The 16,819-nt window shown below is 41.5% G+C and overlaps 1 protein-coding gene across 1 annotated transcript in view; it reads left to right on the forward strand.

The window, feature by feature from the left end:
* Positions 1-7,591, forward strand: part of DUSP22 (dual specificity phosphatase 22) — a 95,226-nt gene extending 87,635 nt beyond the window's left edge. Inside the window, exon 7 of the mRNA XM_069730749.1 lies at positions 5,664-7,591. Within this exon, the coding sequence (XP_069586850.1) occupies positions 5,664-5,852 (189 nt within the window). The 3' untranslated portion in view covers positions 5,853-7,591. The remainder of the gene's footprint in view (positions 1-5,663) is intronic.
* Positions 7,592-16,819: the final 9,228 nt, after the last annotated feature.

Below are 16,819 nucleotides of genomic sequence, written 5' to 3' on the forward strand. Positions count from 1 at the left end.
AGAGCATCAGCTTGGACAATACCCATTTTTCTAAATCTTTCATTACACGTTTTGTTCTCAGAAAATTCCATGCTGTCTCCAAAGTTTCCATCTCCAGTGATCTACATTACATTATACCATGCTGAAGATGGAAACCTGGGGGCCAGCAAGGACCACAATCGTTCCTTACTGCTATTGAAAGTGAGGCTACTTTCACACATCAGGTTTTTTGTTTCAGGCAGAATCCGGCTAATGTTTCAAAAAACGGATCCGTTGGAAATAGTGTAAAAACTGATGCAATGGATCTGGTTTTTATTTTTAGTATTTCTTGGAAAAGGAGAGGGAGAGAGCGAGAGAGAGAGATCTTTTCACATGTCCGTTTGACATGTCTTTGGCCGGTTCCGTCTCTGTGCGCTTTTTTCGCCGGACGGAAAAAAGTTAATCTGGACGTTTTCTCCGTCCGCCGGAAACAACTATTTGGACAGATCCGGAAAAAAACGGATGAAATGTCTGGCCATCAGGCGAAATCCGGCACTAATACAACTCTAAGAAAAAAACGGAAGGAGCAAAAAAACGAATCTGTTTTTTCAAAACTTGCTGGATTGTGCCTAAAACATAAAACCTGATGTGTGAAAGTAGCCTAATATAGAAAAAATATTATTTCATTGCAGACTCCTAAACAGTTATCTTTTTTTTTTATTACTTATAGTATACTTTAACCCTTAATCACACATACATATAATCTTTCTATAAAGGTTCTTGAAATACAACCAAGTCTTATTAAAACATGGTTACTTTCATCATATACCCCTACAACAAAGTAATACATTCTTATTGTAGAATTGTTGCTTTCTGCCCCTAGCGCCAATTGTGCATCCAGATCTGCTTGTGTATAGATATAACCAGTACAGAGCCATTTATTCTAGTTCTAACAATGCAGCATTGAAGGGTTAATTAATTATATCTGCACAATACCACTATTAAATGTAACAGTGAGTTTTTTGTGTCTCTCTCCAGCTCTTTCTTGATCATTGTTTTGAAAGAATGATGGAAAACCTGCGTATCTTAACAGGCTATAAAATTAAGCAGTGTGCAGTGTGCACTATCTATCTATAATATAACGCTGGGAGCGTCACTCTGTCCGAAGCCGCCCTCTATAGACTGCGCAAGCGCCGGCGCAATCTGGGCCTCACAGAGCGACGCTCCCGGGAGATCGCGGTATGCGTAAGCACTGAACGCATACCGCAATCTCCACCGGAGAGTCAGGGACCGCCAGGAGGGAGGGTAAGTATACTCACCTTTCCCGGTTCCAGCGCTGCTTGCGGCTCCGGCTCCTCTGCTCCCGGCTCCGGAGGGTGCGGACTGCGCAGGCGCCGATTCCTACTGCCGGAATCGGCGCCTGCGCAGGCCGCGCTTTCCGGCGCCATTTTCTTGAAGACACACTCCGGCTCCACTGCAGGTGTGTCTTCAAGAAAATGGCGCCGGAAAGCGCGGACTGCGCAGGCGCCGATTCCTGCTGCCGGAATCGGCGCCTGCGCAGTCACCGCTTTCCGGCGCCATTTTCTTGAAGACATACCTGCAGTGGAGCCGGACGATAGGTGAGTATGGTATTTTTTTTTTTTTTATATGGCAGCAGCATTCGGGGGCATACACACTGGAGCGGGGGGCATATAATACAATGGTGGCGCAGGATGGGAGCAGCACATGACAGAACGGGCGCAGGATGGCCGCAGCACATGACAGAACGGGCGCAGGATGGCCGCAGCACATGACAGAACGGGCGCAGGATGGCCGCAGCACATGACAGAACGGGCGCAGGATGGCAGCAGCACATGACAGAACGGGCGCAGGATGGCAGCAGCACATGACAGAACGGGCGCAGGATGGCCGCAGCACATGACAGAACGGGCGCAGGATGGCCGCAGCACATGACAACGGGCGCAGGATGGCAGCAGCACATGACAGAACGGGCGCAGGATGGCAGCAGCACATGACAGAACGGGCGCAGGATGGCGACAGAACGGGCGCAGGATGGCAGCAGCACATGACAGAACGGGCGCAGGATGGCAGCAGCACATGACAGAACGGGCGCAGGATGGCGACAGAACGGGCGCAGGATGGCAGCAGCACATGACAGAACGGGCGCAGGATGGCAGCAGCACATGTCAGAACGGGCGCAGGATGGCAGCAGCACATGTCAGAACGGGCGCAGGATGGCAGCAGCACATGACAGAACGGGCGCAGGATGGCAGCAGCACATGACAGAACGGGCGCAGGATGGCAGCAGCACATGACAGAACGGGCGCAGGATGGCCGCAACACATGACAGAACGGGCGCAGGATGGCAGCAGCACATGACAGAACGGGCGCAGGATGGCAGCAGCACATGACAGAACGGGCGCAGGATGGCCGCAGCACATGACAACGGGCGCAGGATGGCAGCAGCACATGACAGAACGGGCGCAGGATGGCAGCAGCACATGACAGAACGGGCGAAGGATGGCAGCAGCACATGACAGAACGGGCGCAGGATGGCAGCAGCACATGACAGAACGGGCGCAGGATGGCAGCAGCACATGACAGAACGGGCGCAGGATGGCAGCAGCACATGACAGAACGGGCGCAGGATGGGAGCAGCACATGACAGAACGGGCGCAGGATGGCAGCAGCACATGACAGAACGGGCGCAGGATGGCAGCAGCACATGACAGAACGGGCGCAGGATGGCAGCAGCACATGACAGAACGGGCGCAGGATGGCAGCAGCACATGACAGAACGGGCGCAGGATGGCAGCAGCACATGACACAACGGGCGCAGGATGGCAGCAGCACATGACAGAACGGGCGCAGGATGGCAGCAGCACATGACAGAACGGGCGCAGGATGGGAGCAGCACATGACAGAACGGGGACGCAGGATGGGAGCAGCAAATGACAGAATGGAGGCGCAGGATGGGAGCAGCACATGACAGAACGGGGGCGCAGGATGGGAGCAGCACATGACCGGATGGGGGTGCAGGATGGAGCAGCACATACCAGGATGGAGACCATATACCAATATAAATGCTCGCCACCCGGGCGTAGAACGGGTTCAATAGCTAGTAATAAATGTTCATAGGTGACTTTCATATGAAATGCGCTGCACTATGTACCATTATATCTTAATTGCCTATTATTTTATGCCTAGGGAGGGATGCTTGCACAGCTGTAGAATATTAGTATCAAATATTTTTAAGAATCTCTAAACTATCCTTGCTTTAAAGGGAGTTTTGATATAGACAAATTCCTTTTGATAGGACCCCGCTAAGTGATTACTGGGGATTCACTAGGACCTTATCAATAACCTGTTATATTTGTATGGACCTGGACCTTAATCTTCTCCTACACCTACTCTGTAGTGGGCTGTCCATTGATTTTTAATGTGTGAGAACTGCTAATTGGGAATGGTTTATTACTAGTGATGAGCGAATATACTCGTTGCTGGGGTGGTCTCCGAGTATTTTGTGACTGCTCGGAGATTGTTTTCTTCACTTCAGCTGCATGATTTCTGGCTGCTAGCCAGCTTGATTACATGTAGGGATTCCCTTGCAACCAGGCAACCCCCACATGTACTCAGGCTGGCTAGCAGCCGTAAATCATGCAGCTGCTTCAACAAAAACTAAATCTCCGAGCAGTCACAAATACTTGGAGACCACCCGAGCAACGAGTATATTCGCTCATCATTATTTATTACCACTACAAATAACATGGCCATTCCATATGGGGCTCTTTTATGTTTGTGATTTCTTAAGTGTATGGTGTATTAAAATGTACTATACGTGGTTCTGAAATGGACAAGCACCTATAACATAGCACAGCATGGGGCTGTTGTTGAGTGGCAAATGGAGATTCTTCTTTGGTTTCACCTTAAGATACCCAAGTCACAAGTGACTACCATTATGGAGTGATGTTAAAACTAATTGTGTGTGGGGCTTTAACTTGTGCTGCTGGACTGCTGAAATGCAATACCTACAACTAGCCTAAAGAACTGCCATGGTATGTTGCGTGGAGTATCAGTCTGGGTGATGGTTTCAGCTCCGGTGCTTAGGGTACGTTCACATTAGCGTCGTGTCGCTGTTGCGTCGGCGACGCAGCGGCGACGCGCCCCTATGTTTAACATAGGGGACGCGTGCGTCTTTTTGCACGCGTTTTCCGACACGTGCGTCGTTTTAGACGCTAGCGTCGGACGCAAGAAAATGCTACAAGTTGCATTTTTCTTGCGTCCGATTTCGGCAAAAAACGACGCACGCGTTTTTCCGTGCGTCGCCGCTGCGTCGCCGACGCAACAGCGACGCGACGCTAATGTGAACGTAGCCTAACCTGTGATACCAAGGAACCAGAAGTTTGAATTTACTACTTAACTGCAACTGTTTCTCCATTTATTCTTATGACCTTTCTCCTCTGTGAATTACTAGATACAGTCTGTATCCCTCATGGTGCTCATAATTACTACCTCTTTACAGTTGGTGCACAAAAAATGTAAAATATGGTCTGTTATAGCTGTTCTCTGTTTGGGTGCACCTCTCACATATTAATTTCAGTCTGCACTTTGCTCAAACTCTTTTTTTTTTTTTCACTCCGATTCAGCTAATTATGTCACAAATAAAGCAGAATTTTTCCAACTGGTTCATTACATATAATGTTTTTGAATAGTTAAACATTTCATGACCTGGCCTAATTACTGACACTTCTTCGCCCAGCAATTTTAACATTATAATTCAGTGGTATCTAAACAGAGTAGTCATTTTGGTCCCAAACCATTGAATGATGTCAAGCGTGAAGAGTCATTTTCCCTAATCTCCTAATTCGTTCTCATGTGTTTGAAGAAGTTGGTGAAAATAATAGGGGCTTTCCATCTCCTTCATTTCTTATGCAGGACCTTAGTCATTTCTGTGGTGTGATTGTGCATGAGCATTGCAAAGCAAAAAAAAAAAAAGATGAAATACCAGTCAATGGGCCAAAAATGATTGAAGGTCATAACATTCAATACGAGCTTCGTTGATGTCTCGGGTACAATCTCTCTGAGTCTTGTACTGAGCCTTATCTAGTATAATTTTCAAAATCAAGTGACAATTGCATTTTTGGAAAACTTACAGTGAAAATGTAGTAAATAATTATTAAAGGGAGTCTGTCAGCAAGCAGAAAAAAATATCTTCAAGAATAGGTGCTCTGTGCACCCTTGGCGTGTCCCTGTCTCACCTACTTGTTTTTCTTCTTTCTCTGTTCTCTAGCTCTTGTAAGCCAGAGCTATCAATCAAGGATGAGGGGAAGCTGCGGTAAATGCCAAACAAGGTGGTAGAGAGGTGAACAAAGGGTGCCCCAAGTATGTGTGTTGTGCTTGAACATTGTGTGCTCATAGACCCCCTTTAACATACTTGGTTCCATTGCTAGATTTCTGGGCTGTCAGTGGATTATAGGTGCTGTTTTCTAAATCCTAGTAATAAAGTGCTGTGTGAGAATGTGTTGTGCTTGGGTGTATTGTCCTACAAGGCTGCCATTTTTATCTCTGCTTTCAGGGTCTCCCACAGCATTGAGAATTAGCATCAACAGATTCAAAGTGTGAACATGTCCTTGAATGTCTGATTGTTCAAATTATGAAAATCCTGTATACTATTATTAATAATCATATTGAATTTAAACTTTTAGCTAAGAAGTTGGTTGAAGGAGACATATGGTGAAAGCCCGTTCCTTGATGCAGAAGAAGCCAAACAACTTGTTGCCAAACAAAGACAACATGAAGAAGAATCGAGTGCTGGAAGTTCAGGAAGACAGTGGAGCAGCCATTTAACTTCTCTCTCATCCATGGCATATAACAATTACACTACAGAGACATAAGCTACTATCACTGCACTTGTATCTACTATCTGATGTACTTTAACTAGCCACTCCTCCAAGTATATGAGGCACTGCATTGGTGATTGCCATCCAATGAAGAGAGAGCCGAGTAAGAGGTCTTAAGATATATATTTCTGTCTATATCCTTGCAAAGATGAGCGGTGCGTTACAAAATTGAAGTGCAGGTCTCGAATTGAATTCTAGATTGACACAGGAATGGTTTCACGTCACTGTTGTGTTTAATTGGCATCTTGGCACTTTATTAACACGTCTCCTGAAAGCTTTGTTATAGGTGAGAACTGTTCCATCGCTTCGACTGCTCTTCTGTTTTTAATGTACACTTTAACATTTTCTACCTCAAGACAAGAATTCTTTGTACCATTACCAAACACAACCACTTCTAACCCGAACCAACTAAACAAATCATTGACTCTAATTCTCAGGTAGGTAGTTACCCAAAAAAAATAGGGTTGACGCATCTGGTTCCAAAACAAATCTACTGTAAGACTTGTGGCGTCATAGACTCAGGTAATGAAAAAAAATGCCATTGCCTGCATAAAATATAAAATGCTGAAGCTTAAGGCTTAGCGTGTCATTTCTCCGAACAAATTAGAAAATGGTTGATGATGCTGTCCTCTATGAAATCATTGTTTTTGTTGTATGCAAGGAACATTATGTTAGAAAATAGGTTGTTACGTCTGCCCTGCTACTATCGAATTGTGATGTGACCGATATGGGATGATTTAGAAATTTCTTAAAATGTTCAGTTGTTCTGTGGATCGCATCGAGGAAGAAAGCTTTTATGCATAACGTGTGAATAAATTAGAAGGCAATAAGATCTTTGCACTATAAATAAAGATAAGGACACATTTGTAGGCTTTACTATGGTAGCTTGAATAAATTGGATTAATAATGGCAATTTTCTGTACCCCCAATACTTATTTTTGCTTAAAATCTTAAAGTGGGCATTAGACAGAAACAAACATACAGTGTCTTCTTCTTCAAATAAAAATCATTTATGAATCAAGTCAATATTGTTTCAGGTGAGATGTGAGTCATTCCCACTTTTATGTATCGGAAAAGCTTGCCGTAGACTATGGTCAATACTACAGACTTGGTTAAGTCACATATTCTGTGTACTCTGGTGCCATTAAAGTGGACCAGCATATCAATATAAGCATGTTCTGTTCTATACACTGAAATAATGTAGGCAAGACTTCCTCTAATCAAAGCCATATCAAAATAGATACCACTAAAATACCTCTTAAATATTAAATCAAGACCATCTAAAGTCGTGGCACAAGACTAAGTTAACATATCTTTTAGTAGGTTTTCTGGATATACACTTGTTTTACCCATATTTTACTCCTTGGTGCATCCTATTATCAAGCGACAGCCTTAAAGGGGTAATCTAGCTCCCCTCATGAGGAGATGAGCAGGGCCCGTGATGTCCCAGCTTACATATAACAGCCGAGTCATGAGCACTTTTGGCAGGTATCAACCACCTATTCTATTCATTACAATGCAATGCAGAAGTGAGTGGAGCCAGATTATCCCTTCAAGGACCAAAAAGGTCCCACTTAGATTATGACTCAAGGAGGAAAACCATTGAATGTTGGAAAGTTTGTGATAGTTTCTGTTGGGAAAGAAACGTAAACTACTGTTTTTGCTGCATATTTAATCTCATATATAACTTTTCCTATCCCTGTGTATAAATATAAACAGAAATTTTGTTTTAATGGATTCAGTGTGAATTTTTACTCAACTTGTCATGAACAATGTAGTTAACTGAGAAACACATTATTTTGAGCATTTTATTCAATAGCTAAATGAAGACTGTTTAATCTTGTTTGATCAATATTGTGCTTAATATGCAATCTACAAATGGCCTTGTTTAAAAAAAAAAAAGCTGTTTTCCCCCAGAAAAACACTCTTATGTGCCTTTTACTAGTAAAAAAAAAGTGTCATTTCTCAATTGCTATCCAGTGTCCTGATGTGAGATGTTATTTATCACTGGCTACAAATGACATGATGGATTACAGGAAGTGGGGTTGGGTCTTAATCTTCCTGCTCTTGCTCTGTTGTCTGTCAAGCCACATCCAGGCATTACAGAGAGATGGGTTCATGGCAGGTGTTAAGGAACGCAGCAGGGGGAGTTGCACGGATTCCACCGCTGCTACCAGTTAGTCAGGGGATGCTTCTCCGCTGGCTCCAATCGTCAGGACGATTACTCACTTGACTGACGAGTGATAGACTATATTGTGGCAAGTTGCACTACTACGCCTGTTGGGGAACTCGCAGTAAGCGTATGGTATATACACCTCCAATTCCATCACTATATATATCATACACACGCACCGATAAGATCACTGCAAACTCCACAAAAACAAAAGAAACTACTAGCTGCCACCAGCATTTAAACAGTCCATTTGGATACCCATTACAGGTAACATAAGGCTTCAGGGGGGCGATTTACAGAGCATGAGGAACTGCACTATTAAATGTTATGTATTTATTCTAAAAAAAAAAGGCAGTGTTTATATAAAAATGCAAAGATGTAAAAAAATGGGAACAAAACAATATGGTATATACAATCATATAAAAAGTGATAACAAAAAGTTCTGAACCTGTGTCACGGGAATGGTTCAGAGCTTAGCTGACGGAGGTAATCCTTAAGAAAATGGATAGAACCCATAGCAAGCTGTACTTTTGAGGACTGCCAAAGTAAAAAAAAAACCCTATATTCTTTTTATTACACGCCCACATACCTCCCCTTGGTGAGCTAATATGGGGGCTGGTCGTGGGATGGGTAAGGTCTTTTAGAAGTTTGAGATCCCCAACTTTCAGGATATCTTCGCCCCTGAAGGTCCCAGGCAGTAGATATTGTGATGCTTCATATAGCAATTTTTGCTTTCTATAGAGATGAACCATGACAACATGGCTAGCATTATCCATCAAACCAATATTACAGTAAGTTGGAGGGGTTAGAATGGCCTTATGGTGATAAGTGATATGAGTGAATTTGTTACGTTCATACCTTTGCTACAATGCCAAAAATATATCTCCTATAAATATTGAATCGTAGCAGACCTCAATATTTATCACTGACCACTGGCTCCAAAAGGTCTGGGACCCGCACTTTGAACAGAGTAAGCTCTTGCCTTGGAAGTATACTTCTACACCTCTGAATAAACAAATGCGAGTCTTGGTGGCTGGTTCTCAGAGAAGACCTCATGTTATAATTACCTGGTCATTACAGGAGGTCCCTAATGCAATGGATGTTGGAGTAACTGCTCTTTTTCACTTCCCCAGTTATAATTAATCCCATAATGGATTTTAATTTTTCTCTGACAATAGGTTTGCCATTGGGCAATTACATGCTGAGAAGTGGGGGAGAAAGCCGGTACTGGCGCCTGTGGTGCTGTCAGAATGCAGATAAAGAGGAAAAGCCAAGTTAAAAGCATACATAGCTTGTTACAAGAATGATAATTTGGCAGTTGAAGGTAGACTTAAATCCATAGAGCTCAACCTATAATCGAATATGTTAATCCAGAGGAAGGCAAAAACCCAAATAGGGCAGACACTAATAGCTCCATATGTGGGGAAAAATTCCTTCTATCTCCACATTCAGCAATCAGACTAGTTCTCTGAGCTAACACCTAATCATAGAATCTAGTGCCCATAACCTGTAATATTAAGTTTTTCAAGAAAGGCATCCAGGCTATTCTTGAGTTTTAGTAGTAACTCAACCATTACATCATGTGGCCCAGAGTTCTATAGTCTCATTGCTCTTACAGTAAAGTATCTGCATCTGTGATTGATTAATTAAACCTTCTTTCCTCTAGACGTAGAGGATGCCCCCTTGTTCTCGTCGCAGACCAAGATGTAAAAAGATCAATTGAAAGATCTCTTTACTGTCTCCTGATATATTTGTACATTGTTATAAGATGTCCTCTGAACTTTTGTTTTTCCAAACTGAATAACCCTAAGTTTAATAACCTGTCTTGGTTTTGCCGTCCACCCATTCCCTTAATAATAACCTTGGTTAGTCTTCTCTGCACTCGCTTTAGTTCAGCTATGCCCTTCTTATACACAAGAGACCAAAATTTTACACAGTATTCTAAGTGTGGTTGCACTAGCGACTTGTATAGAAGCAAAACTATGTTCTCGTCATGAGCATCTATGCCTCTTTTAATGCACACTATTATTATTTTTTTTTAATCTTAGCAGCATCTGCCTGACAATGGTCACTAAAGTTGTAGCCAAGCTGAGCAATCTTGGGAGAAGAGCCTTGGTGAGAGAGGTAAAGAAGAGCTCAAAGATCATTGTGGCTGAGCTCCAGAGATGCAGTAGGGAGATGGAAGAAAGTTCCACAAAGTCAATTATCACTGCAGCCCTCCACCAGTCGGGCCTTTATGGCAGAGTGGCCTGACGGAAGCCTCTCCTCAGTGCAAGACATATGATAGCCTGCATAGAGCTTGCTTAAAAAAACACATGAATAACTCCCAGACTATGAGAAATAAGATTCTCTGGTCTGATGAGATGACTATAGACATTTTTGGTGATAATTCTAAGTGGTATGTGTGGAGAGAACCAGGCACTACTCGTCACCTATCCAATACAATCCCAACAATGAAACATGGTGGTGCCAGCATCATGCTATGGGGTTTTTTCAGCTGCAGGGACAGGACGACTGGTTGTCATTGAAGGAAACATGAATGCGGCCAAGTACAGAGATATCCTGGATGAAAACCTCTTCCAGACTGCTCTGGACCTCAGACTTGGCCAAAGGTTCACCTTCCAACAAGACAATGACCCTAAGCACTCAGCTAAAATAGCAAAGGAGTGGCTTCAGAACAACTATGTGACTATTCTTGACTGGTCCAGCCAGAGCCCTGACCTAAACCCAATTGGACATCTCTGGAGAGACCTGAAAATGGCTATCCACCAACGTTCACCATCCAACCTGACAGAACTGGAGAGGGTCTGCAAGGAAGAATGGAGATGATCCCCAAATCCACGCGTGAAAAACTTGTTGCATCATTCCCAAGAAGACTCATGGCTGTACTAGCTCAAAAGGGTGCTTCTACTCAATACTGAGCAAAGGGTCTGAATACTTATGACCATGGGATATTTCAGTTTTTCTTTCTTAATACATTTGCAAAAATTACTACATTTCTGTTTTTTTTTCAGTCAAGATGGGTTGGAGAGTGAACATTAATGAGAAAAAAATGGACTTTTTTGAATTTACCAAATGGCTGCAATGAAACAAAGTGAAAAATTTAAAGGGGTCTGAATACTTCCCGTACCCACTGTATATATGCACACAACATTTTCTATGTAAAAATTAGATTCCTAGGAGCATTCTGTATCGTAGACTGCTTACACTCTACATAAATACAACCATAGCCCATGTTTGTCATTCTTCGTTCATGAGAAAATAACTTCCACCAGTAGTTTTGGCCATCAGCCACTATGTTAAGAGTGTACTGAATAACTTGTTCATTTGATAAGCTAAATTTACACGTTTTGTGAACCACAATTCAGATCCTAATAAGGCTGGACCATCAGCACATGCCAATCAGCTAAAAATATTTAGAGAGTACAGTAATATGGAATGTAATAAATAGTGCAGATTTCAGACATTTTGTTTTTCACTATTCAACAGTGAAGCCCTCTCATTGACTTCAATGTATATGGTCTGATCATCCTACAAGCTAATGCTTTATGCAGGCGCAGTAATATCCTAAGATTAAGGCTATCACATCTGCTTTTAAATAGACATCTATGGTTGGACCTAGGTATGGCTAAACTGCTTAGTAAAATCTTTCGCTTTCCCAGATGTTCACCCTTTGAACCTAATACATAGATCTGGCCTTCACTACGGCAAAATCCCCTGGTTACATTTGGAGAGTAGTTTCCAAAACACTGACCAAGGAGATTGAAGCCGGCACCTAAAACAAGCTAATTCAACATAGAAGACTGGTCAGTGTTATTCTCAAACCTAACCAAGTTTAAGTTAGCACAAGTAGCAGTAGAGAGTATAGAATCAGCTCAAAATCAAAACACCGCCTAGGCTGAAAATGGGGATATCCAAGCCGATCAGACCAAAATCAAAGCAATGCAGGCAGAAACTGGAATATCCAGGAGAATGGTCAAAGAATGTTAGAAAAACAGAATACACAGTCTAGTATCACTCTGATAACATCTAGATTCAATATACAATAAACGGCACTGCTGTTTATTATAGGACGGGGTTTAAATTGCACAAAATACCATTCATTGGCTGCTAAAGGTGCACACTGATCCCTGATTGATCTGCTAATTATACTTGGGGATTTCTCCAGGAACAGGATGGAAAAACACGATAGGGCCGATTGGATCGCGGTACGCCTGTCTTGATACAGTACAAAGCGCCAACTTCATTAAGTGGCACATGTCTCTTAAGAAATTTGACACATCTTATAAGTGGCATGGACTTGAAGTAGCATTCCTGAGGTACAAAACATCACTTTTAATTAATTGGATGGGTGGGCATGGCTATGCCCTATCCCACCCCAGCTTCTACCCAGTTCTGCCCACTTTCGCAGAGTTGATTCAAACTGGTGTGAATCTGTCAAAGCTGCAAAATGTTTGTGTAAACACCAAGTCGTATGTTAAATGACTCTAAAATGTCAATTTTTAACACTTTCCTGATGTTTTACTTTAATTATGATTTGAACAGTGTTTGTTCATCATTCTAGTTCTGTGATTATATGTTCGTTTAGGGTTTTTAGATTTTACTTTTTTTTATATATATATATATATATATATATATATATAATCCTGCAAAGGATGAATCATGTAGTTTATGCCTGAAATTCTCAGTCTACCAGTGCAGAAAAGCTTTTGACAGTTGATGTATTTATATCCATTAACCACAGTTGACTACATTCTTGTCCTTACATGACAGAACGTACAAGGTTACAGCTTATTGGCAGATATGCAAATGTAATTGCTAAGTGAGTACATCATACTGTCCTTGTGACACAGCAAATTTCCCATTTCATTTATATCTGAACTATCAGCATTGATTAAAAGTACACGTATAAAAACTGAAATGAGACTGATCTTGAAAAGAATCATGTAGGATACTATTTTCTTGAAATTTTTCTTGAGGATAGTAAATGGTGGACAACAATGATCCTGAGCAGCAGGAGGTGTGCAGCCCAGCCTGAAAACCCAAACATGAAGCAAAATGGAGGACTCTCCACACAGCGAATACAATGGAACATGACAACGAGATGACCATGTCTTCTCTTCCCTACAGTTGATCTAAGAAGTATTGTTTCTCCTTGCGGAGACTGACATGTTAAGCATGTCGAGGTGAGGAGACTTAAAGCCGCAATGCTCCTCTGGGAAATATGCAAATTGTCTCTTCAGAGAGGAAGAGGACTAGAACTCTAGTGCCACCTATTGGAAGTAGCAATCCTAACAGTCAGTCGACCCTTTAACGAGCCTTGTCACATGACTTCGGATAAAAGCCAAACCAGAAATTATACTGTTGTTCTCACCCCATATTGTTCGTCTAATGGAAAAGTAGAGGACTTAAAACAATAGCCAATATAGTAGATTTAGCGATTGAAAAAAGTTCTTGCATATAATCAAGCATGTATACAGTTAGACTTCATAAAAGCTCATCCATTTTACTATATACTAATGGACAGCATGTGACTTAAATATGAGTGTCTGAGCAAAAAGTCTGAATACTTACAATGTGTTATTTCAGTTTTTCTTTTTTAATAAATTTGCAAAAATTTCTACATTTCTGTTTTTGGGGTACAGAGTGTACATTAATGTAAAAAAAATAACAAATTTTTAATTTACCAAATGGCTACAATGAAACAAAGAATGAAAAATTGAAAGGGGTCTGAATACTTTCCATATCCACTGTAGGATCGTCCACACATTCACTAATTTTGGACAAGAATATACGCTTTTTTCCTTAGACGTACATATCCTTTGAGTATTTACAAATGACAGAAACACAATCTTCCATGCTCATAAGTTACTTCTTCACTGCATATCGGCGGCTGCTGAAAAGACCATACTACATACATTATGCGCAGAATTATCAAGTGAGTATTTTGACCGTCTCATCGTTTTCATGCCCATTTTCCTACTCTGAGCTCTATATCCTTGAATTGCTTATTGGATGAAGCAGAGACCGGAACAGCAGTAGTTATCAACACGATAAACATCCAAGGTTGCGAAACCAAGACTTCTGTTAGTTTGCAGCATTTGTGTTTGTGCTCTTAGACTAGTGTACACTATAGATCATGTAGGTTAGTGATCATCAAGCCAAATCCTTCCTTCAAAGATCCTGTGCACTGTTAATGTCTTTTCTTATGTCTTAAAGCAGGGGGGGTTATTGCACAGCTGTAATAGTGCTTTTAATGCAACTCCCTTTCCCCCTGTCTCATACTCACCAGCACTGTGTGAGTACCATTGGCAATGTATAGGGCCTACAATCCTGAATGGGATCTTAGGATGAATTTTTACTGGCTGATTATTGGAAATAATCAAATTCCCTTCAGTCACTTTCACACATCTGTGTTTTTATTTTTTGAACAGCACTCTGACTCAGAGAGTACAATGGATCTCTTCTCCCATCAGTTAAAATCATGGAGTCAGATCCAATGAGACTCAGACCAAATCCTTCTCTGATCTGATTTGTGTATCAGAGTCAGACATTCATGTCTATGGAGATTTGTGAAACACAGATGGAAATGAGAAGGCGTCCCATTTGCTCATGTTTTGCATCTGAGCCTCACAGACCTGTTGCTTAGTTATCAACTTGATTTAAAATTAGGAAGGGTTTACAGGGTAGTGGCGCCTGTGTAGATAAATAGGAATAGCTGCGGGAAATATTCCATACCACACAAAGGAATGGATAACTATAAAAAAGTATACGTTATGTTTTATACCTGCGCTATAGAGTAAAGTACATTAGTCAAACATCCGTAGTGCGTATTTACCTGTTTGATGGGAAGAGTGCTCAAATTGCTCTGTTAGAATGTGTATCGGGTCAGAGAATAGATGAGGACGAGAACTATGGTGAGGAAAAGACAAAGAGATACAGCTCAGTCACTACTAGTTCAAAGTGTAACCAGATTGCTAGTGTGCCCCTTGTTTATTATACCTTAAATACCATAGCGCTAGTTGGTAGTAAAAAAAACAAAATATTAGAAAATATAAATGTGATCCTATGATTGAGGAGTGCTTTAGCTAATACCCCGCAGGTGGACTGACCGAAAAGAACCCCAGTGCTTGTTTGAGCAGGTGAGTATAATTATGTAGGGGATTCAATAGAGCATATAGTCTCAGTTCGGTACCTGTGATGCAGATACTTGCAAATTAAAGACTGTTCGTGGATCCCTGGCGTAATAATGAAGCAGGTTACTTAGCTTAGTGGATGCTGCCGTCGGCTTCCAGGCGGCTTGTGCGAGCGCCGTCCCAGCCGGTGACAGACGCTCGCGTGGCCTGTGCTTGAGGATCCTTGTGTGATGCTTTGCAGGACCTTGGATGACGTTTGTGGCACGTGATCGTAAGTCACGTGGTGCCCTTGGAGCTACTAAGGATCGCAGTTGGAGCCAGAAAACCTACGCATTTCGGAATAGCTACTGATTTCTTCATCACCCTGAAGAAGCAGGGTTAAATGTGCTTACATTTTCTACAGAAGAAAAAGGCATAGCTGTGATATTTTTTTCTTCTCAGTTATATAATTGCATTATTATTTCCTTTATGAAGAATAATATTGATGTTTCCACATGTTAAAAAAATAAAAACTTTACATGGAGTGTCCTTACTTTTTACTTGTATGTTGTTAGACATTGTCTGTACCAGATTCAAATTTGTAAATAGCAATTGGGTTGAAGAAGATTGACATGAAGACAAAATAAGGCAAAAAGCACCACAATTTCCCCTTCGGTATTCTGCTAAGTTTTTAATGTTTGTTACCAGAAAGAATAGTTTAAAGATAAGAACTTAATGTTTTATTTTGGTAAATGCACATGTTATTATCAACTAAAAATAGCCACTAGTACAAGGCATAGACCATATTTGAATACTAACATGTCATCTGGGGTCTGAAGCAGACTTTTTCCTCAATGTGTGGGTGATCTCTCATGATGGTTGACGGTAGAAGTCAAGTTAAAAGTGGGTCATAAGCACCAATAATGAGTGGATAAATAGCATAAAACAGATCAGTTCTTCTTTAGACTGCCAGATGTTGGGAGAAAATGTGTAAAAAAAAATACCCATACAGCTTTGTGTATGTAACCGAAGAAATCCAGACAAAAGTGAACTGATTGCATATCATTGAGACCAGTGAAATAAAATTATGATTGTGGTGCCTGTGAGCTCAGACTGTCATCAGTGAGCAAAATGCTGATCGAGTGTTAAGTATAGAGTTGCATGTATAGTAGACCATCACTTTGCATTTTGATGTTATAATGGTACAAAAAAAGTGTGATTTTTTGATAAAGTGACTCCGTATGTAAAGGAGCACACTGCTTAGTAAGGAAAGTCAAGTGAAACTGATCAGCTATTAGAAAGGGTCACCAGAACATTTATCACTAAGTTATATTTTATTTTTTTATAATTACATTTACTCAAGAAGAATATTTATTTTAAAGACAACTCCAAATTGTAAAACAAAGTTGGGAATGCAGTGTAAAATGTAAAGACAACAAAAAAGTAATGACTTGGAAATCTCAAATAGCCATATTTTATTCACAAGACAACATAGAACACAGATCAGAAGTTGAAAGCTAACCATTTTTCCATTTTTTTCCCCAGCTCTTTAATAATGTGAGGAAGATCCATGCCCCATGCCAGTAGAAGTCCGTGACCAGTGCCAGTAGAAGACTAAGCAGTAGAATACCATAACTAGATCTGAACCTGGCTTGAGAGACAAACCGGCTGTA

Source organism: Ranitomeya imitator, chromosome 6, assembly GCF_032444005.1.
Source record: "Ranitomeya imitator isolate aRanImi1 chromosome 6, aRanImi1.pri, whole genome shotgun sequence".
Classification (NCBI taxonomy): domain Eukaryota; kingdom Metazoa; phylum Chordata; class Amphibia; order Anura; family Dendrobatidae; genus Ranitomeya; species Ranitomeya imitator.